General features: G+C 45.7%; 2 protein-coding genes across 6 annotated transcripts in view; one reads left to right on the top strand and one right to left on the bottom strand.

Annotated features, from left to right (window-relative positions):
* Positions 1-2,553: 2,553 nt before the first annotated feature.
* On the top strand, positions 2,554-7,394 carry LOC124021148 (E3 ubiquitin-protein ligase RBBP6-like). Of its 3 annotated transcripts, XM_046336499.1 has the most exons (3): positions 2,554-2,673; positions 2,704-2,987; positions 5,044-7,394. In XM_046336499.1, exons 1-3 carry the CDS (start codon positions 2,590-2,592, stop codon positions 5,960-5,962), a joined length of 1,287 nt encoding a protein of 428 aa, XP_046192455.1. In that variant the 5' UTR covers positions 2,554-2,589; the 3' UTR covers positions 5,963-7,394. The 3 variants fall into 3 exon arrangements, with proteins under 3 accessions (XP_046192455.1, XP_046192454.1, XP_046192453.1); XM_046336498.1 differs by having other exon boundaries at positions 2,590-2,987; positions 5,047-7,394; XM_046336497.1 differs by having other exon boundaries at positions 2,590-2,987.
* Positions 7,395-9,664: 2,270 nt separating this feature from the next.
* The window catches only part of LOC124021144 (gastrula zinc finger protein XlCGF26.1-like), a 30,927-nt gene continuing 19,526 nt past the window's right edge, over positions 9,665-21,065 (bottom strand). Inside the window, exons 2-3 of one of the 3 annotated variants that reach the window (XM_046336488.1) lie at positions 11,686-11,824; positions 9,665-11,536 (exon numbers count right to left, since the gene is read on the bottom strand). In XM_046336488.1, coding sequence (XP_046192444.1) covers positions 10,035-11,536; positions 11,686-11,824 — 1,641 coding nt within the window. In that variant the 3' untranslated portion in view covers positions 9,665-10,034. The remainder of the gene's footprint in view (positions 11,537-11,685; positions 11,825-21,065) is intronic. The other 2 variants (XM_046336489.1, XM_046336491.1) reach the window with 2 other exon arrangements.

Below are 21,065 nucleotides of genomic sequence, written 5' to 3'. Positions count from 1 at the left end.
ACCTTCAGACATGTATTATGGGATGTGACCAGTCCTGTCTCTCTGTGTTACCAGGGTAACATCCAAGCTGGATGAGTTCACTAAAGACTTTGCCAAAGAGCTGATGGAATACAGACCTGCTCCCAAGAGACGGAGACGCTCCTACTCCAGGTAACACGATGACATCTCATCATATTTCTGGATTAAACCTCTTGAACTGTTCATAGAGATATCTTCTCTGACAGAGACATATCTAGGACAGAGATGATATGCATTGTGTAGAGATGGTAAACAGACATATCTTCTCTGACAGAGACATATCTAGGACAGAGATGATATGCATTGTGTAGAGATGGTAAACAGACATATCTTCTCTGACAGAGACATATCTAGGACAGAGATGATATGAATTGTGTAGAGATGGTAAACAGACATATCTTCTCTGACAGAGACATATCTAGGACAGAGATGATATGAATTGTGTTTAAACAGACACATATCAAGTGTTTTCTCTCCTCCCCAGGTCTCGTTCCTACAGTCGTTCTCCGTTCAGCCGTTCCCCCTACTCCCGCTCCCCTCGCTCCCGCTCCAGGTCTTACTCGTACACCCCCAGCCGCTCCCGTTCCCGTTCCAGGTCTTACGGACGCTCCCCCTTCTCCAGACGCAACGGGGGCCGGGGAGGACGCAGCCGCTCCTACGGCCGCTCGCCACGATCCCGCTCACGCTCCCGTTCCTACGGCTACCGTCGTTCCGGCTCTCCTCGCTCCCCTCCTCCTTACCGAGGTGGTGGTGGTGGTGGTGGTGGTGGTGGTGGTGGTGGGGGGGGCTGGGAAGGAGGAGACGGAGCTGAAGGAGGAGGAGGGTATCGGCCCAGGTCTCGCTCCCCGGGGGGCTACAGGAGGAGCAGGAGTCCTGGAGGGGTTAGAGGTCACCATAAGCCCCCCCCTCGAGAGCCGGCTCCTTACGAGCCTAAAGGCAGACCTGACCTGTCTCCCGGCGGCAGGGAGCGCTGGGAGAGAGACAGCTACAGACAGTGGGAGAAAGAGTACAGGGACTGGTACAACAAGTACTACAAAGACTACAGTACCCAGCATGCCTCGGTGCACCACCGCGGTGGCCGGGGCAGCAGAGAGAGGGACCGCCTCACCCCTCCGCCCAGAGACTACTCCCCCCAGGGGCGGATGAGGAGGGGGTGAGAGAGGGGGACCTCCCGGACCCCACAGAACTCACCACGCCTTGTCCGCTCTGCCCTCTGCCTCCATCAGAGGGGGTGGAAGTAAGGAACGCACGCAGGGGGAACCAAAACGTCAGAGGCGGAACTAAAACTCTGAAAGGGAAGAAACTGAAGAAAAAGAAGAACGGGGAGGAGCCGGATTCAGCCGACCAATCGCTGGACAGGGGAGACGCCACACCCGTCAGGGACGAGCCAATGGATGATCTCCACACCCTGACCCCTAGCAAAGCCCCACCCACCTCCACCAAGGTCTCGAGCAATAAGGCAGCGCTGCTGTCCGGTAAAACCCCTCCCACCTCGTCCGGCCAATCAGAGAAGAGCAGGAAGGAGAAGGGGGGTAAGGTGAAAGTAAAGACGGAGGGAAAGGTGAAAGGAGAGAAGGTTAAGAGAAAGACTGGAGGAGAGGCGACGGTCACAGCCTCTAAGATCAAAGAGTCTTCAGCCGCTAAACCAACCAAAGCATCCAAGGTCAAACCGGACGAGCCAATCAGGAGAGAGAAGGGGCGGAGCACCCCTACTGTTCGAGGAGGTTTGGCTAAACTCCCCCTGCCCCGCCCCCTCCCCCCTCACCCCCACGACCTCCCTAAACACCTGGGCGACGCCCGGGGGGGAAGGAGAGATCCCATTCACAGTGTCGGGGTACGCCCCCCTGGTCGCCCCCTCCAGCCTGCACCTCCCTCCCCAGCAGAGAAGAGGAGGAGAGTGGAGGAGAGGGAAAGAGGGAGGGGGATGGACAGGGGGATGGGGGGGCCCCCGGCTAAGCTCCGCCGCGCCGAGGTTCCGTACCCCCAGAGAGGACTTCCTGCCAAGCCTTCCCTCCTCCTGAACCTGGCATGCAGAGAGTCGGGTAGAGGAGAGGGTCTGCTCCCCATCCCTGGTTCCTCACAGACAGGGAGGCTAGACCGTTTCCATCCCATCTCCATCTCCATCCCTGGTTCCTCCATGGACCTGGGGAGAGAGGGGAGAGGCGACGGGCTGCTGCCCACCCCAGGGAGCACTGAGGCGGGCAGAAGAGAGAGTGACAGGGGGTCTATCTGGCCTCTCATGGGTCTGCAGGTCAAACCCTTCCCGCAGAGGAGAATCAAACTGAACAGAGACCTGGGGAGGAACAGCAGTATGGCCCGCCCAGAGGAGAGACCAGCTGCTACTATCACCACCACTATCACCTCTACTGGAGAGAGACCTGCCGGTCCTGAGAGAGGAGGAGCAGAGAGGGACGGAGGGACGGAGAGGGTGGCGGTGATGGTGGAGCGGAGGTCGTCTGGCGAGAGGACGGAGGTCAGGTCTGTTAGGAACGAGAGGCCGTCGTCAGGGAACGTTTGCCGGAGAGAGGAGGAGGAGGAGGTGGTGGAGGAAGGTCAGTCTCTCTAGACCGCATGACCATCGCGGAACGCTCGGCCATCGCTAAGAAACCTGATGTCACCGGGGAGAGAACGGAGAGCGAGCACACGCCGCCCGCTGAGAGAGAGAGACCAGCTGAGAGCTCCAAGGAGAGAGAGAGACCAGCATCAGCCAAGACGGACAGGTCATTATCCAGGGAGAAGTCAGCCACCAGGGATCAGAAAGGAGAGAAGACGTCGTCCTCCGTAGACAGACCTGCCTCTACAGGAGAGCGAGCGCCAGGGTCCCAGAGAGAGACTGTAGCTGAAGACAGAGCGGCGTTGGAGGCGGCGGCGAAGGAGGGTTCTGGTTCTGGAAAGACCAGAAAGATCAGCAGAAAGAGTTCTGAGCCCACGACCCACCACTCATCAGACCACTCTGTCACTTCGACTGGGTGAGTTGCCCTTTCGACCTCTGACCTTCCAACCTTTCTTTATTAGCCCGTGTTGTTAATCAACAATCATTGTGGTTTAACACTGTCAGCGTTCTAGAGCTTTCTCCTTTAGTTAACACTATCAGCGTTCTAGAGCTTTCTCCTTTAGTTAACACTATCAGCGTTCTAGAGCTTTCTCCTTTAGTTAACACTATCAGCGTTCTAGAGCTTTCTCCTTTAGTTAACACTATCAGCGTTCTAGAGCTTTCTCCTTTAGTTATCACTATCAGTGTTCTAGAGCTTTCTCCTTTAGTTAACACTATCAGCGTTCTAGAGCTTTCTCCTTTAACACTATCAGCGTTCTAGAGCTTTCTCCTTTAGTTAATACTATCAGCGTTCTAGAGCTTTCTCCTTTAACACTATCAGCGTTCTAGAGCTTTCCCCTTTAGTTAACACTCAGCGTTTCCCTCTACTGTGAGAATTGTGATCGAATATTCTGCACAGACCGGTGCAACAACCAATCAGAGCTGCAGTAGGCCTATATGCAAATAGCCATTGCCATATATGGATCTGTGCCATTCACTGAACAAATAACCACAGTGGCCTACTTGGCAGTAAACGGGTGGGGCCTTCACAGTAAACGGGTGGGGCCTTCACAGTAAACGGGTGGGGCCTTCACAGTAAACGGGTGGGGCCTTCACAGTAAACGGGTGGGGCCTTCACAGTAAACGGGTGGGGCCTTTTCCAGTAAACGGGTGGGGCCTTCGCAGTAAACGGGTGGGGCCTTCGCAGTAAACGGGTGGGGCCTTCGCAGTAAACTGATGGGGCCTTCAGTAAACGGGTGGGGCCTTCGCAGTAAACGGGTGGGGCCTTCGCAGTAAACGGGTGGGGCCTTCGCAGTAAACGGGTGGGGCCTTAACAGTAAACGGGTGGGGCCTTCGAGTAAACGGGTGGGGCCTTCGCAGTAAACGGGTGGGGCCTTCGCTTTAGTAAACGGGTGGGGCGGGTGGGGCCTTCCTTTAGTAAACGGGTGGGGCCTTCGCAGTAAACGGGTGGGGCCTTCGCAGTAAACGGGTGGGGCCTTCGCAGTAAACAGCCTTCGCAAACGGGTGGGGCCTTCGCAGTAAACGGGTGGGGCCTTCGCAGTAAACGGGTGGGGCCTTCGCAGTAAACGGGTGGGGCCTTTAGTAAACGGGTGGGGCCTTCGCAGTAAACGGGTGGGGCCTTCGCAGTAAACGGGTGGGGCCTTCGCAGTAAACGGGTGGGGCCTTCGCAGTAAACGGGTGGGGCCTTCGCAGTAAACGGGTGGGGCCTTCGCAGTAAACGGGTGGGGCCTTCCCAGTAAACGGGTGGGGCCTTCCCAGTAAACGGTTGGGCCCTTCACAGTAAACGGGTGGGGCGTGTAAGGGCCTTCGCAGTAAACGGGTGGGGCCTTCACAGTAAACGGGTAGGGCCTTCCCAGTAAACGGGTGTGGTCCTTCTGTAGCTCAGTTGGTAGAGCATGGCGCTTGTAACGCCAGGGTAGTGGGTTCGATCCCCGGGACCACCCATACGTAGAATGTATGCACACATGACTGTAAGTCGCTTTGGATAAAAGCGTCTGCTAAATGGCATATATTTATTATATTACCTTCACAGTAAACTGCCGCCAGAAGTTGCACAGTATTTTCACAACATTGAAGTTTGAGCTCAGCTGACCTGAAATGTCTTAGTCCCGAAACAAATGAGGGAACATTGGTTAGAATGGTTTCTAACCCCTGATCCTAGATCTGTGTATATAACATGGGTGTATAATGCTTCCTAGTTGATGATCTCTCTAACCCCTGATCCTAGATCTGTGTATATAACATGGGTATAATGGTTTCTAACCCCTGATCCTAGATCTGTGGGTATAATGCTTCCTAGTTGATGATCTCTCTAACCCCTGATCTTGGATCTGTGTATATAACATGGGTATAATGCTTCCTAGTTGATGTTCTCTCTAACCCCTGATCCTAGATCTGTGTATATAACATGGGTATAATGCTTCCTAGTTGATGATCTCTCTAACCCCTGATCTTGGATCTGTGTGTTCCAGCAGCAGCAGCAGGTCTGAGCCGAGCCAGAGCCAGGGTGCTGTGTCAAAACCCCGGGACCTCCAGACCCAGAGGAGACCCAGTCCGGTCCAGTTCCCCAGCCCAGGCAGGGAGAGGAGGGACCGTGGGACCGGAGGAGTCCTCATCCAGCCTCCACCCCGGTCCAAGTGGGAGAGAGAGGAGGAGGAGGAGGAAGAGGAGCAGCACTCAGCGTCCAGGGAGAATGGGGCGTTGGCGGTTTCCTCCTCCGTGCCCAGAGACGCTCTGAGGAGAGAAGTCTCACCAGCACCGCCTAGTGGCCAAGGCAGGGAGGTGCAGGGTAGTGTCTCTAAAACAGCCAACACAGAGGGGAGGAGAGGGAGGGAGGAGGGGACTAGAAGGAGGGAGGAAGGCAGAGGGCTTAAAAAGGGGCAGGTGAACTTTAGAAAACCAGCTAAGACCGAATCCAGAGGAGTGAAGGAGGAAGGAAGAGGAGGGGTAGGGAGGGAGGAGAGTCGAGGGGCGGGGCCAGAGCCAAGACGACAGCGTCTGTGTTCTGACCTGGGTAGAGAGACGGACGAGGCAGCCTTCGTCCCCGACTACAGCGAAGGCGAGGGGTCAGACGGGGAGCGGGGCAGTGGCCTGAGCCATAGCCCCTCTCACAACACCCAGAGCCCCGCCTCCCAGAGCCCCGGCGGCTCCCCTAGCAACCACAGCGGCTCCACGGCGACGGACAAGAAGAAGAAGAAGAAACACAAGAAACATAAAAAACACAAGAAGCACAAGAAGCATTGTGCCGACGTCGAGCCTCCTGTCGAAGGAAGGAAGGAACACAAACATAAGAACAAGAAGAAGAAGCACAGGAAGACTAAAGAGGAAGAGGGAGGAGGAGGAGGAGGGGAGGCAGAGGAGAAGACTGGGCAGGAGTCAGCCACCATCTGAGACCCTGCTAGCTCCGTTAGCATCTAGCTAAAGACTACAACTGAGACTGCTAGCTCCGTTAGCATCTAGCTCTGGTTACAACTGAGACTGCTAGCTCATGCTAGCTCCGTTAGCATCTAGCTCATGGTTACAACCTGAGTTTTTTTTCCTAGTTCATGATAGCTCTTTTAGCATCTAGCTAAAGACTACAACTGAGAATGCTAGCTCCGTTAGCATCTAGCTAATGGTTACAACCCGAGTTTGCTAGTTTATGCTAGCTCCGTTAGCATTTAGCTAAAAGGTAAAACTAAAACCTTCTTGTGGGATACTTTGTCAAATTCTTTTAAATACTTAAGCTGAGCTGGATATAGTTTGTTTGTCTATAATGGAACCACTGGAATAAGTGGAGCTCACCTCAGATATTTGTAAGTATTTTGTGTTTTCTGTTAATGTGATGCTGTCTCTCTGATGCAGGTTCTCTGTGAATGTGTTTTTGTACAAAGATGATGCTGCATTAGATTCAATTACCCTGATCTATGGCTATAAGGTGTCTGAAACTCTGAAGTGTTCCAAATTTAACCCTGTTCACTATATAGTACACTACGTTTGACCAGAGTCGTATGGGCCCTAGTCATTAGAGCCCTAGTCTTGCAGGACTCTGGTCGAATGTAGTTCACTATAAAGGGATTAGAGGTTGATTTGGGACACCTCCCTGATGTATAGTAGGTTATATCATCATGTTCATATGAACTGATCTGAAGCCGGGCTAACTGATCTGAAGCCGGGCTAACTGATCTGAAGCCGGGCTAACTGATCTGAAGCCGGGCTAACTGATCTGAAGCCGGGCTAACTGATCTGAAGCCGGGCTAACTGATCTGAAGCCGGGCTAACTGATCTGAAGCCGGGCTAACTGATCTGAAGCCGGGCTAACTGATCTGAAGCCGGGCTAACTGATCTGAAGCCGGGCTAACTGATCTGCAGCCGGGCTAACTGATCTGAAGATCGGGCTAACTGATCTGAAGCCGGGCTAACTGATCTGAAGCCGGGCTAACTGATCTGAAGCCGGGCTAACTGATCTGAAGCCGGGCTAACTGATCTGAAGCCGGGCTAACTGATCTGAAGCTAACTGGGCTAGCTGATCTGAAGCCGGGCTAGCTGATCTGAAGCCGGGCTAGCTGATCTGAAGCCGGGCTAGCTGATCTGAAGCCGGGCTAGCTGATCTGAAGCCGGGCTAGCTGATCTGAAGCCGGGCTAGCTGATCTGAAGCCGGGCTAGCTGATCTGATCTGCAGCCGGGCTAGCTGATCTGCAGCCGGGCTAGCTGATCTGCAGCCGGGCTAGCTGATCTGCAGCCGGGCTAGCTGATCTGCAGCCGGGCTAGCTGATCTGCAGCCGGGCTAACTGAATGGTGACTAGTGGAAGTTACTGTTATTAAACTTTGTTTTCCCTTTAAACTTTCTGACTGTTGTCTTTTCATTTATAGTTTGGTGAATAAAACAGTTCTTGTGTTTTATTGACTTTGACACATTTTTCACACGTTTAAATGGTTTATTTTCTAAACTCATAACACTTGTAAAACCAGCTATCTTATGTCCAGAACCTTTTTGATCAGCCTTTCACTGGAGTTCAACACAAAATCAATGTTTTGTGAAACACCATATGTACATTTAGCTGAGTCACCATATGTACATTTAGCTGAGTCACCATATGTACATTTAGCTGAGTCACCATATGTACATTTAGCTGAGTCACCATATGTACATTTAGCTGAGTCACCATATGTACATTTAGCTGAGTCACCATATGTACATTTAGCTGAGTCACCATATGTACATTTAGCTGAGTCACCAGTCCGTAATGATAAGCTGGTTAGTCACCAGTCCGTAATGATAAACTGGTTAGTCACCAATCCGTAATGATAAGCTCCAGTCCGTAATGATAAGCTCCAGTCCGTAATGATAAGCTGTTTAGTCACCAGTCCGTAATGATAAGCTGTTTAGTCACCAGTCCGTAATGATAAGCTGTTTAGTCACCAGTCCGTAATGATAAGCTGGTTAGTCACCAGTCCGTAATGATAAGCTGGTTAGTCACCAGTCCGTAATGATAAGCTGGTTAGTCACCAGTCCGTAATGATAAGCTGTTTAGTCACCAGTCCGTAATGATAAGCTGTTTAGTCACCAGTCCGTAATGATAAGCTGTTTAGTCACCAGTCCGTAATGATAAGCTGGTTAGTCACCAGTCCGTAATAAGCTGGTTAGTCACCAGTCCGTAATGATAAGCTGGTTAGTCACCAGTCCGTAATGATAAGCTGTTTAGTCACCAGTAAGCTGTTTAGTCACCAGTCCGTAATGATAAGATGGTTGATAAGCTGGTTAGTCAGTCCGTAATGATAAAGTCCAGTAATGATAAGCTGGTTAGTCACCAATCCATAATGATAAGCTGTTTAGTCACCAGTCCGTAATGATAAGCTGGTTAGTCACCAGTCCGTAATGATAAGCTGTTTAGTCACCAGTCCGTAATGATAAGCTGTTTAGTCACCAGTCCGTAATGATAAGATGGTTAGTCACCAATCCATAATGATAAGATGGTTAGTCACCAATCCGTAATGATAAGATGGTTAGTCACCAGTCCGTAATGATAAGATGGTTAGTCAACTATCCGTAATAAGCTGGTTAGTCACCAGTCCGTAATGATAAGATGGTTAGTCGCCAGTCCGTAATGATAAGCTGGTTAGTCACCAATCCATAATGATAAGATGGTTAGTCACCAATCCATAATGATAAGCTGGTTAGTCACCAATTGATAAAGGAATGTATATGTTTAAGGTAATGACTAAAGTATTCCAGCCTGAAACCGTACAACAGAGTGAAATGTATTAGAATTCTAAGAGTATAATTCTCTACTGTGTGCATAGGAAGACTAAGACAGTATGTTACTATTTGACAATAAGCAGAAGTATAGTTGAGACATTCAAGGAGAAGAGGAACTGTCAACAGACGACTTGTGAAACTGTTAACAGGAAGGAAGTCTCCCCACCTTGGGAGGGGAGAAACCGTTAGGTTTGCGGTAGATTATGGAACATGTGTCAGAATAAGATAAGTAATATATGGGTAGAACATACTGATAGAGTTAGAGAAGAGGGGCATGTATAAAGTGTATGTTAGAACCAAATGGGAGGTGTAAAAGGCTACGTGCCAGTGGATGATTTTCAGAACTCTGAAAAACCTCAGAACTCTGAAAAACCTCAGAACTCTGAAAAACCTCAGAACTCTGAAAAACCTCAGAACTCTGAAAAACCTCAGAACTCTGAAAAACCTCAGAACTCTGAAAAACCTCAGAACTCTGAAAAACCTCAGAACTCTGAAAAACCTCAGAACTCTGAAAAACCTCAGAACTCTGAAAAACCTCAGAACTCTGAAAAACCTCAGAACTCTGAAAAACCTCAGAACTCAGAACCTTTTGCAGAATTCTGAGACTTTATCTAATTCTTCTATTAGCCAGGGGGCCTTACAACCTCTTGGTCAAAACTCATTGGGATTAGATATTCTCGTGACACCAATCCATAATGATAGGCTCACTGGTTAGTCATTCTGACATTTAGGGCACCATCCAATCAGATCTAACAACATAAATAATGGTGTAGATTACACATAACTTAATTAACTAATTACATAATTACACAGCAACTGTTGTGGAAATTATAATCAGAAGGAAGAGGCTGCTGCAGATTCTTAAAACAACGTTTATTATAAGAATTAATTAGCATATCAGGCTAATCGGGGTGTAGATTACAGCATTATATCAGGCTAATAAAGGTGTAGATTACAGCATTATATCAGGCTAATAAAGGTGTAGATTACAGCATTATATCAGGCTACTAAAGGTGTAGATTACAGCATTATATCAGGCTACTAACGGTGTAGATTACAGCATAATATCAGGCTAATCGGGGTGTAGATTACAGCATTATATCAGGCTAATCGGGGTGTAGATTACAGCATAATATCAGGCTAATAAAGGTGTAGATTACAGCATTATATCAGGCTAATAAAGGTGTAGATTACAGCATTATATCAGGCTAATAAAGGTGTAGATTACAGCATTATCTTCTCTGAATGTGTGAACTTGTGCTTTTTGAAATAGTAAAGTCTTGAAAAGCTCTTCTTGCAGTCAGAGCAGTGATAGGGTTTCTCTCCTGTGTGTATTCTTCGGTGTTTCCCAAGATTGGCTCTATGTGCAAACTTCTGCCCACATTCAGAGCACTCGTACGGTTTCTCTCCAGTGTGAATCCGCATGTGTCCTTCCAGTGCCCTGGCAGAAGAGAGACTAGCACCGCACTGGGAGCAGCAGTGAGGTTTATCTTCTGTGTGTCTGACCTCATGTTCTTTCAGAGATCTGTTGTTAGTGAAACTCAGCTCGCACTTAGAGCAGTGGTATGGCTTTTCTCCTGTGTGAATTTGCATGTGATTTTTCAGGTGATCCGACCGTCCAAAACTCCTCTGGCAAACATTGCAGCTGTGTGGTTTCTCACCTGTGTGAATTCTCTGGTGTTTGTACAGGGCTGAATTAGTGGCAAAGCTCAATTTACAGTGGGAACAGTGGAAGGGTTTGTGTCCAGTGTGTGTTCGCTTATGCTGCTCTAGAGAAGTAGATGATCCTAGCTTCTTACCGCACTGTGGGCATTGGTAGCCTTTCTCTCCAGTGTGCACTATGTTATGTGACCAGAGCCCACTCTTAACAGCAAACCTCTTCCCACACTCAGTACATTGGTGGGGCTTCTCTCCAGTATGTCTTAGCTGGTGACATCTTAAAGAAGATAAAAATCTGAAGTTTTTCCCACAGTCAGTGCATTGGTAAGGTTTCTCCCCTGTGTGAATCCTCTGATGTATTCTGAGTAACTTAGCGGAGGAATAGCTTCCGCCGCACTGCTCACAATGGTGAGGCTTCTCTCCTGTGTGTATTTGTTTGTGTTCAGACAGTGCTGAGGCTTGTGTGAAACTCTTCCCACACTCAGAGCAGTGGAACGGTCTCTCTCCAGTGTGAATCCGCCAGTGAGCTTTTAAGCTTTGCGATGTAGCAAATCTCTTCCCGCAGTCAGAGCAACAGTGGGGTTTTTCGCCGGTGTGTTTTATTCTCTCGTGTAACCGTAAACCACTGGAGTATGTAAATCTCTGCCCACATTCTGAGCACTGGTACGGTTTCTCTCCAGTGTGAATCCGCATGTGTCCTTCTAGTGCCCTGGCAGAGGAGAGGCAAGTTCCACACTGGGAGCAGCAGTGAGGTTTTTCTACTGAGTGTATGATCTGGTGTGACTTCAGATTGAATCTCTGATTGAATCTCTTCCCACATTGATCACAGCTGTAAGGTTTCTCTCCAGTATGAATTATCTGGTGTCGTCTAAGGTTTGCTGAAGAGGTAAACCTCTTCCCACAGTCAGAGCAGCAGTGAGATTTCTTCCTTGTGGGTCTCTGCTGGTGTTTCTTGAGGTGTTCTGATCTGGAGAGACTTTTCTCTGCCTCCTCATTATCATGATGTTGTTTAGCCTCCCCAGATGACAAGCCCCTTCTACTGAGAGAGTAACGGTTAGGACTGTCCCCTGTGAAGCAAAGACAGACAGTTATGGTTCCTTCATATCGAAGACAGATTTAGGAATGATTCTACATCCTTAAATATATTGTACTTACTGGTAATTAATGACATTCAGGGAGTGTCCCAAAATATATTTATATAAGAACATAAACCCACTTAGCTCCGGTGTTTTCCTGCAGTCGACCAGCCGCACAGACAACCTCTTCAGACCCAGCAGTAAGGTGTTACCAGGAGAGGTACGGCCCAGGGACTCCGGGAGGGGTAGGGGGGAGGAGGGTTGGAGGGAGAGTGTTTCCTGTTAACCCAAAAAGAGAGGAGGTGTGTTGTCATATTGGTACACTGAGGGTAAAACACAATGGTCTAAAGAAGGTAAAACAACTAAATAAATGGTTGAAAACAAGTCTTCAACAATTAAATCTTTGTCCAGAAAACTCGACTTCCTCTGAGTTGTTCCTGATGTCCCATTATAGTATAGTCTGCTGTTATCGTTGTTAGTGTTAACCCATAAAATAAGAAAAAAATTGTTCATGAAATCTGAAAAGTACAATAATAAAAAAAGTATTGTGGCCCCAAGACAGAGCAGGACCATGGTGGAGCCTGGCCGTGGCCCCAAGACGGAGCAGGACCATGGTGGGGCCTGGCAGTGGCCCCAAGACGGAGCAGGACCGCCCCCAGGTGGTGAGGGTAGGCAACAACATCTCCTCCCCGCTGATCCTCAACACGGGGGCCCCACAAGGGTGCGTTCTGAGCCCTCTCCTGTACTCCCTGTTCACCCACGACTGCATGGCCACGCACGCCTCCAACTCAATCATCAAGTTTGCGGACGACACAACAGTGGTAGGCTTGATTACCAACAACGACGAGACGGCCTACAGGGAGGAGGTGAGGGCCCTTGGAGTGTGGTGTCAGGAAAATAACCTCACACTCAACGTCAACAAAACTAAGGAGATGATTGTGGACTTCAGGAAACAGCAGAGGGAACACCCCCCCTATCCACATCGATGGAACAGTAGTGGAGAGGGTAGCAAGTTTTAAGTTCCTCGGCATACACATCACAGACAAACTGAATTGGTCCACTCACACTGACAGCGTCGTGAAGAAGGCGCAGCAGCGCCTCTTCAACCTCAGGAGGCTGAAGAAATTTGGCTTGTCACCAAAAGCACTCACAAACTTCTACAGATGCACAATCGAGAGCATCCTGGCGGGCTGTATCACCGCCTGGTACGGCAACTGCTCCGCCCTCAACCGTAAGGCTCTCCAGAGGGTAGTGAGGTCTGCACAACGCATCACCGGGGGCAAACTACCTGCCCTCCAGGACACCTACACCACCCGATGTTACAGGAAGGCCATAAAGATCATCAAGGACATCAACCACCCGAGCCACTGCCTGTTCACCCCGCTATCATCCAGAAGGCGAGGTCAGTACAGGTGCATCAAAGCTGGGACCGAGAAGCTGTTTTTCAGTCTCTATCTCAAGGCCATCAGACTGTTAAACAGCCACCACTAAAATTGAGTGGCTGCTGCCAACACACTGTCATTGACACTGACCCAACTCCAGCCATTTTAATAATGGGAATTGATGGGAAATGATGTAAATATATCACTAGCCACTTTAACTATGCCACTTTGTTTACTTTGTCTACATACTCACCTCATATGTATATACTGTACTCGATACCATCTACTGTATGCTGCCCTGTACCATCACTCATTCATATATCCTTATGTACATATTCCTTATCCCCTTACACTGTGTATAAGACAGTAGTTTTGGAATTGTTAGTTAGATTACTTGTTGGTTATCACTGCATTGTCGGAACTAGAAGCACAAGCATTTCGCTACACTCGCATTAACATCTGCTAACCATGTGTATGTGACAAATAAACATTTGATTTGATTTGGCCTAATAGGCAGGCCATGGTGAGGCCTGGCCGTGGCCCCAAGACAGAGCAGGACCATGGTGGAGCCTGGCCGTGGCCCCAAGACAGAGCAGGACCATGGTGAGGCCTGGCCGTGGCCCCAAGACAGAGCAGGACCATGGTGAGGCCTGGCCGTGGCCCCAAGACAGAGCAGGACCATGGTGGAGTCTGGCCGTGGCCCCAAGACAGAGCAGGACCATGGTGGAGCCTGGCCGTGGCCCCAAGACAGAGCAGGACCATGGTGGAGCCTGGCCGTGGCCCCAAGACAGAGCAGGACCATGGTGAGGCCTGGCCGTGGCCCCAAGACAGAGCAGGACCATGGTGAGGCCATGGTGGGCCGTGGCCCCAAGACAGAGCAGGACCATGGTGGAGCCTGGCCGTGGCCCCAAGACAGAGCAGGACCATGGTGGAGCCTGGCCGTGGCCCCAAGACAGAGCAGGACCATGGTGGAGCCTGGCCGTGGCCCCAAGACAGAGCAGGACCATGGTGGAGCCTGGCCGTGGCCCCAAGACAGAGCAGGACCATGGTGAGGCCTGGCCGTGGCCCCAAGACAGAGCAGGACCATGGTGAGGCCTGGCCGTGGCCCCTAGACAGTGCAAGACCATGGTGGGGCCTGGCCGTGGCCCCAAGACAGAGCAGGACCATGGTGAGGCCTGGCCGTGGCCCCTAGACAGAGCATGACCATGGTGAGGCCTGGCCGTGGCCCCAAGACAGAGCAGGACCATGGTGGAGCCTGGCCGTGGCCCCAAGACAGAGCAGGACCATGGTGAGGCCTGGCCGTGGCCCCTAGACGGAGCAGGACCATCATAGCCATGTACCAGTGAGACACTGGAATCGGACCATGGAGGAGGTCTGAGCCCTTTGGGTAAAACACTGGGGGAAATCCATTGTGAAAATTTGCAAAAATATCCACTTGATAGCTTATGTTGTGTTATCACTGTTAATGTTGCATCATGGGAACTTGGTAGCATATGTTGCGTTATCATTGTTAGTGTTGCATCATGGGAACTTGGTAGCCTGTGTTATCATTGTTAGTGTTGCATTATGGGAACTTGGTAGCCTATGTTGCGTTATCATTGTTAGTGTTGCATCATGGGAACTTGGTAGCCTATACTCTGAAATGGATGGGCATGAAAGACCACGTGCTGCCAGAGTCTTTTCAGGGCCTGTTTAAATCCCCACTTTTCCCAGACCACGTGCTGCCAGAGTCTTTTCAGGGCCTGTTTAAATCCCCACTTTTCCCAGACCACGTGCTGCCAGAGTCTGGAGATCACCAGTTATTTAATATAATCAAATCAAATCCAATCTCATTTCAAAAGTAAACGGGTAGTTGACCAAAAAAATAAAATATATATATTTGAGATTCTTCAAAATAGCCATCCTTTGCCTTGTTGATAGCTTTGCACACACTTGGCATTCTCTCAAACCCCAGTAGGAAGACTACTGTTAACACTGTGTCGGTTTGCCCCAGTAGGAAGACTACTGTTAACACTGTGTCGGTTTGCCCCAGTAGGAAGACTACTGTTCGGTTTGCCCCAGTAGGAAAGACGGTTTGCCCCAGTAAAGAGACTACTGTTAACACTGTGTCGGTTTGCCCCAGTAGGAAGACTACTGTTAACACTGTGTCGGTTTGCCCCAGTAGGAAGACTACTGTTAACACTGTGTCGGTTTGCCCCAGTAGGAAGACTACTGTTAACACTGTGTTTGCCCAGTAAAGAGACTAGTAGGAAGACTACTGTTAACACTGTGTCGGTTTGCCCCAGTAGGAAGACTACTGTTAACACTGTGTCGGTTTGCCCCAGTAGGAAGACTACTGTTAACACTGTGTCGGTTTGCCCCAGTAGGAAGACTACTGTTAACACTGTGTCGGTTTGCCCCAGTAGGAAGACTACTGTTAACACTGTGTCGGTTTGCCCCAGTAGGAAGACTACTGTTAACACTGTGTTTCAGTAGGAAGACTACTGTTTTGCAGTAGGAAGACCCAGTAGGAAGGAAGACTACTGTTAACACTGTGTCGGTTTTTACACAGTTTGCCCCAGTAGGAAGACTACTGTTACCACTGTGTCGGTTTGCCCCAGTAGGAAGACTACTGTTAACACTGTGTCGGTTTGCACAGTAGTGTTATCAGTAGTTAACAGTAGTGTTATCAGTAGTTAACAGTAGTGTTATCTGCTCAGACCCCAACCAAGGAGCATCAAAAGTCGTGCTATAAACTCACAGACAACACAAAGATTCCTTGATGCCCTTCCAGACTCCCTCTGTCTACCCAAGGATGTCAGAGGACAAAAATCAGTTAACCACCTAACTGAGGAACTCAATTTAACCTTGCTCAATACCCTAGATGCAGTTGCACCCCTAAAAACTAAAAACATTTCTCATAAGAAACTAGCTCCCTGGTATACAGAAAATACCTGAGCTCTGAAGCAAGCTTCCAGAAAATTGGAACGGAAATGGCGCCACACCAAACTGGAAGTCTTCCGACTAACTTGGAAAGACAGTACCGTGCAGTATCGAAGAGCCCTTACTGCTGCTCGATCGTCCTATTTTTCCAACTTAATTGAGGAAAATAAGAACAGTCCGAAATACAGCTGTAGTCAGAAGTCAAGGATCAAACATCAAACATTCAACTGATGTCTCTCCTGAGTTCTTCCCCCAGCAACGAGCAGGCAGGATCTTATACACCTTATGTTGAGATCTCCTTTGTCAAAACCTGCATTTGCAGCTTAAAAGAACAAAATATTCTTTACACAAGGTTTCTGAGAATCTGTCTCAGCAAATCTGCCCTCTAGTTTCAGAGAAAAACAGACGCTGTCTCTCTGTGTCTCGCAATCTCCCACAGTCCCTTTTCTCACCTTTTCTAGCAAACACCGGGGTTGTTGCGGGTTTGGGCAGAGAGCAAAACACAGACAGAGGTCTCAATATTCAGCTATACAGTGAGCATAAGTACAAAGGCACAAGTAGAAAGAAACAAATTAAAAACTAACCAGACTAATTATAGTATACTACAGTAGACCTAACTAACCAGACTAATTATAGTATACTACAGTAGAATTCAGACTAATTATAGTATACTACAGTAGACCCTAAGACTAATTATAGTATACTACAGTAGACCTACTACTATAACCAGACTAATTATAGTATACTACAGTAGACCTAACTAACCAGACTAATTATAGTATACTACAGTAGACCTAACTAACCAGACTAATTATAGTATACTACAGTAGACCTAATAACCAGACTAATTATAGTATACTACAGTAGACCTAACTAACCAGACTAATTATAGTATACTACAGTAGACCTAACTAACCAGACTAATTATAGTATACTACAGTAGACCTAACTAACCAGACTAATTATAGTATACTACAGTAGACCTAACTAACCAGACTAATTATAAGTATACTACAGTAGACCTAACTAACCAGACTCAGATAATTATAGTATACTACAGTAGACCTAACTAACCAGACTAATTATAGTATACTACAGTAGACCTAACTAACCAGACTAATTATAGTATACTACAGTAGACCTAACAGTAACCAGACTAATTATAGTATACTACAGTAGACCTAACTAACCAGACTAATTATAGTATACTACAGTAGACCTAACTAACCAGACTAATTATAGTATACTACAGTAGACCTAACTAACCAGACTAATTATAGTATACAGTAGACATTCAGACTAATTATAGTATACTACAGTAGACCTAACTAACAGACAGACTAGAATCAGACTAATTATAGTATACTACAGTAGACCTAACTAACCAGACTAATTATAGTATACTACAGTAGACCTAACTAACCAGACTAATTATAGTATACTACAGTAGACCTAACTAACCAGACTAATTATAGTATACTACAGTAGACCTAACTAACCAGACTAATTATAGTATACTACAGTAGACCTAACTAACCAGACTAATTATAATATACTAGTACCTATCCATCAGACTAATTATAGTATACTACAGTAGACCTACTAACCAGACTAATTATAGTATACTACAGTAGACCTAACCATTCAGACTAATTATAGTATACTACATTAGATTGCTCTCTATTAGGGAGGAATTGCAAAATTATAGAGATACTACTATTCACCCTACACCTCTTCATCTGACCAGCTGTTGTGTATACGCTTGCATGTGTCTGGGTGTAACAGTAAAGACAAGTGAGTTTTGTATACTACAGGGACTAATAATCATAATTTTTTAGTTTCTCAAAATCATTGTCACGTAGTTAATAGTCAAAAACGGTCAAAATCGGAAAGTTACAATTACTACGGTAGACCTAGCACCAGCCTCTAGACCATAACCGGACACATTGACACACTGTGATCCATTGGCAGACTAAAAGACACGAGACCTAACTAACCAGCATAGAACATGGAGATAGCATATCGATGCAGCAGGAGGAACATAACTACCATCGTCAACTAAGTCAAATACATAAAAACCCGGCAAATAAATCAGTAGAAAATATCCGGGATGAAAATATACTACAGTAGTTCATTCAATGACATTAGTCTCTCTACTCAGCCTGTCTGCTAACTAACCCTTTCTATCGGTGTTGACTTGAGCTATTGCTAGTGAAGTGCAACATTGTATCAAATTATCAGAGTCTAAAAGCTGTAATTAGCGAACTTGCAACATTGTATTAAATTATCAGAGTCTAAAAGCTGTAATTAGCTAACTTGCAACATTGTATCAATCATCAGAGTCTAACCAGAAAGCTGTAATTAGCTAACTTGCAACATTGTATCAAATCATCAGAGTCTAAAAGCTGTAATTAGACTAACTTGCAACATTAACCAGTAATCAAATCATCAGAGTCTAAAAGCTGTAATTAGCTAACATTGTATCAAATCTCAGAGTCTAAAAGCTGTAATTAGCTAACTTGCAACTAATTGTATCAAATCATCAGAGTCTAAAAAGACTGTATATTAGCTAACTTGCAACATTGTATCAAATCATCAGACTAATTATAGTCTAAAAGCTGTAATTAGCGAACTTGCAACATTGTATATCAAATCATCAGTCTACAAGCTGTAATTAGCTAACTTGCAACATTGTATCAAATCACAGTCTAAAAAGCTGTAATTAGCTAACATTGTATCAAATCATCAGAGTCTAAAAGCTGTAATTAGCTAACTTGCAACATTGTATCAAATCATCAGAGTCTACAAGCTGTAATTAGCTAACTTGCAACATTGTATCAAATTATCAGAGTCTACAAGCTGTAATTAGCTAACTTGCAACATTGTATCAAATCATCAGAGTCTAAAAGCTGTAATTAGCTAACTTGCAACATTGTATCAAATCATCAGAGTCTAAAAGCTGTAATTAGCTAACTTGCAACATTGTATCAAAACGTTAGTCTACAAGCTGTAATTAGCTAACTTGCAACATTGTATCAAATTATCAGAGTCTAAAAGCTGTAATTAGCTAACTTGCAACATTGTATCAAATCATCAGAGTCTACAAGCTGTAATTAGCTAACTTGCAACATTGTATCAAATCATCAGAGTCTACAAGCTGTAATTAGCTAACTTGCAACATTGTATCAAATTATCAGTCTACAAGCTGTAATTAGCTAACTTGCAACATTGTATCAAATCATCAGAGTCTAAAAGCTGTAATTAGCTAACTTGCAACATTGTATCAAATCATCAGAGTCTAAAAGCTGTAATTAGCTAACTTGCAACTAATTGTATCAAATCATCAGAGTCTAAAAGCTGTAATTATAGTAACTTGCAACATTGTATCAAATTATCAGTCTACAAGACCTAATTAGCTAACTTGCAACTAATTATAGTATATCAAATCATCAGAGTCTAAAAGCTGTAATTAGCTAACATTGTATCAAATCATCACCAGTCTAAAAGCTGTAATTAGCTAACTTGCAACATTAGTATCAAATCATCAGAGTCTAAAAGCTGTAATTAGCTAACTTGCAACATTGTATCAAATCATCAGAGTCTAAAAGCTGTAATTAGCTAACTTGCAACATTGTATCAAATCATCAGAGTCTACAAGCTGTAATTAGCTAACTTGCAACATTGTATCAAATTATCAGTCTACAAGCTGTAATTAGCTAACTTGCAACATTGTATCAAATCATCAGAGTCTAAAAGCTGTAATTAGCTAACTTGCAACATTGTATCAAAACGTTAGAGTCTACAAGCTGTAATTAGCTAACTTGCAACATTGTATCAAATCATCAGAGTCTACAAGCTGTAATTAGCTGCTAATAGTATAACATTGTATCAAATTATCAGTCTACAAGCTGTAATTAGCTAACTTGCAACATTGTATCAAATCATCAGTAGTCTAAAAGCTGTAATTAGCTAACTTGCAACAGATTGTATCAAATCATCAGAGTCTAAAAGCTGTAATTAGACCTAACTAACCAGACTAATTATTGTATCAAATCATCAGAGTCTAACCAGACTAAGCTGTAATTAGCTAACTTGCAACATTGTATCAAATCATCAGAGTCTACAAGCTGTAATTAGCTAACTTGCAGACCATTGTATCAAATTATCAGAGTCTACAAGCTGTAATTAGCTAACTTGCAACATTGTATCAAATCATCAGAGTCTAAAAGCTGACTAATTAGCTAACTTGCAACATTGTATCAAATCATCAGAGTCTAAAAGCAGACTAATATAGCTAACTTGCAACATTGTATCAAAACGTTAGTCTACAAGCTGTAATTAGACCAACTTGCAACATTGTATCAAATTATCAGAGTCTAAAAGCTGTAATTAGCTAATTATAGTATACTAATTATAGACTAATTATAATAACTTGCAACATTGTATCAAATCATCAGAGTCTACAAGCTGTAATTAGCTAACTTGCAGACTAATTATGTATCAAATCATCAGAGTCTACAAGCTGTAATTAGCTAACTTGCAACATTGTATCAAATTATCAGTCTACAAGCTGTAATTAGCTAACTTGCAACATTGTATCAAATCATCAGAGTCTAAAAGCTGTAATTAGCTAACTTGCAACATTGTATCAAATCATAAGAGTCTAAAAGCTGTAATTAGACGAACTTGCAACATTGTATCAAATTATCAGTCTACAAGCTGTAATTAGCTAACTTGCAACATTGTATCAAATCATCAGAGTCTAAAAGCTGTAATTAGCTAACATTGTATCAAATCATCAGAGTCTACAAGCTGTAATTAGCTAACTTGCAACATTGTATCAAATCATCAGAGTCTACAAGCTGTAATTAGCTAACTTGCAACATTGTATCAAATTATCAGTCTACAAGCTGTAATTAGCTAACTTGCAACATTGTATCAAATCATCAGAGTCTAAAAGCTGTAATTAGCTAACTTGCAACATTGTATCAAATCATAAGAGTCTAAAAGCTGTAATTAGCGAACTTGCAACATTGTATCAAATTATCAGTCTACAAGCTGTAATTAGCTAACTTGCAACATTGTATCAAATCATCAGAGTCTAAAAGCTGTAATTAGCTAACATTGTATCAAATCATCAGAGTCTAAAAGCTGTAATTAGCTAACTTGCAACATTGTATCAAATCATCAGAGTCTAAAAGCTGTAATTAGCTAAC

This window comes from Oncorhynchus gorbuscha, unplaced genomic scaffold (assembly GCF_021184085.1).
Source record: "Oncorhynchus gorbuscha isolate QuinsamMale2020 ecotype Even-year unplaced genomic scaffold, OgorEven_v1.0 Un_scaffold_1061, whole genome shotgun sequence".
Lineage (NCBI taxonomy): Eukaryota > Metazoa > Chordata > Actinopteri > Salmoniformes > Salmonidae > Oncorhynchus > Oncorhynchus gorbuscha.
Note: the sequence above shows the minus strand (reverse complement) of the source record. Positions and strands in the feature narration are given on the sequence as shown.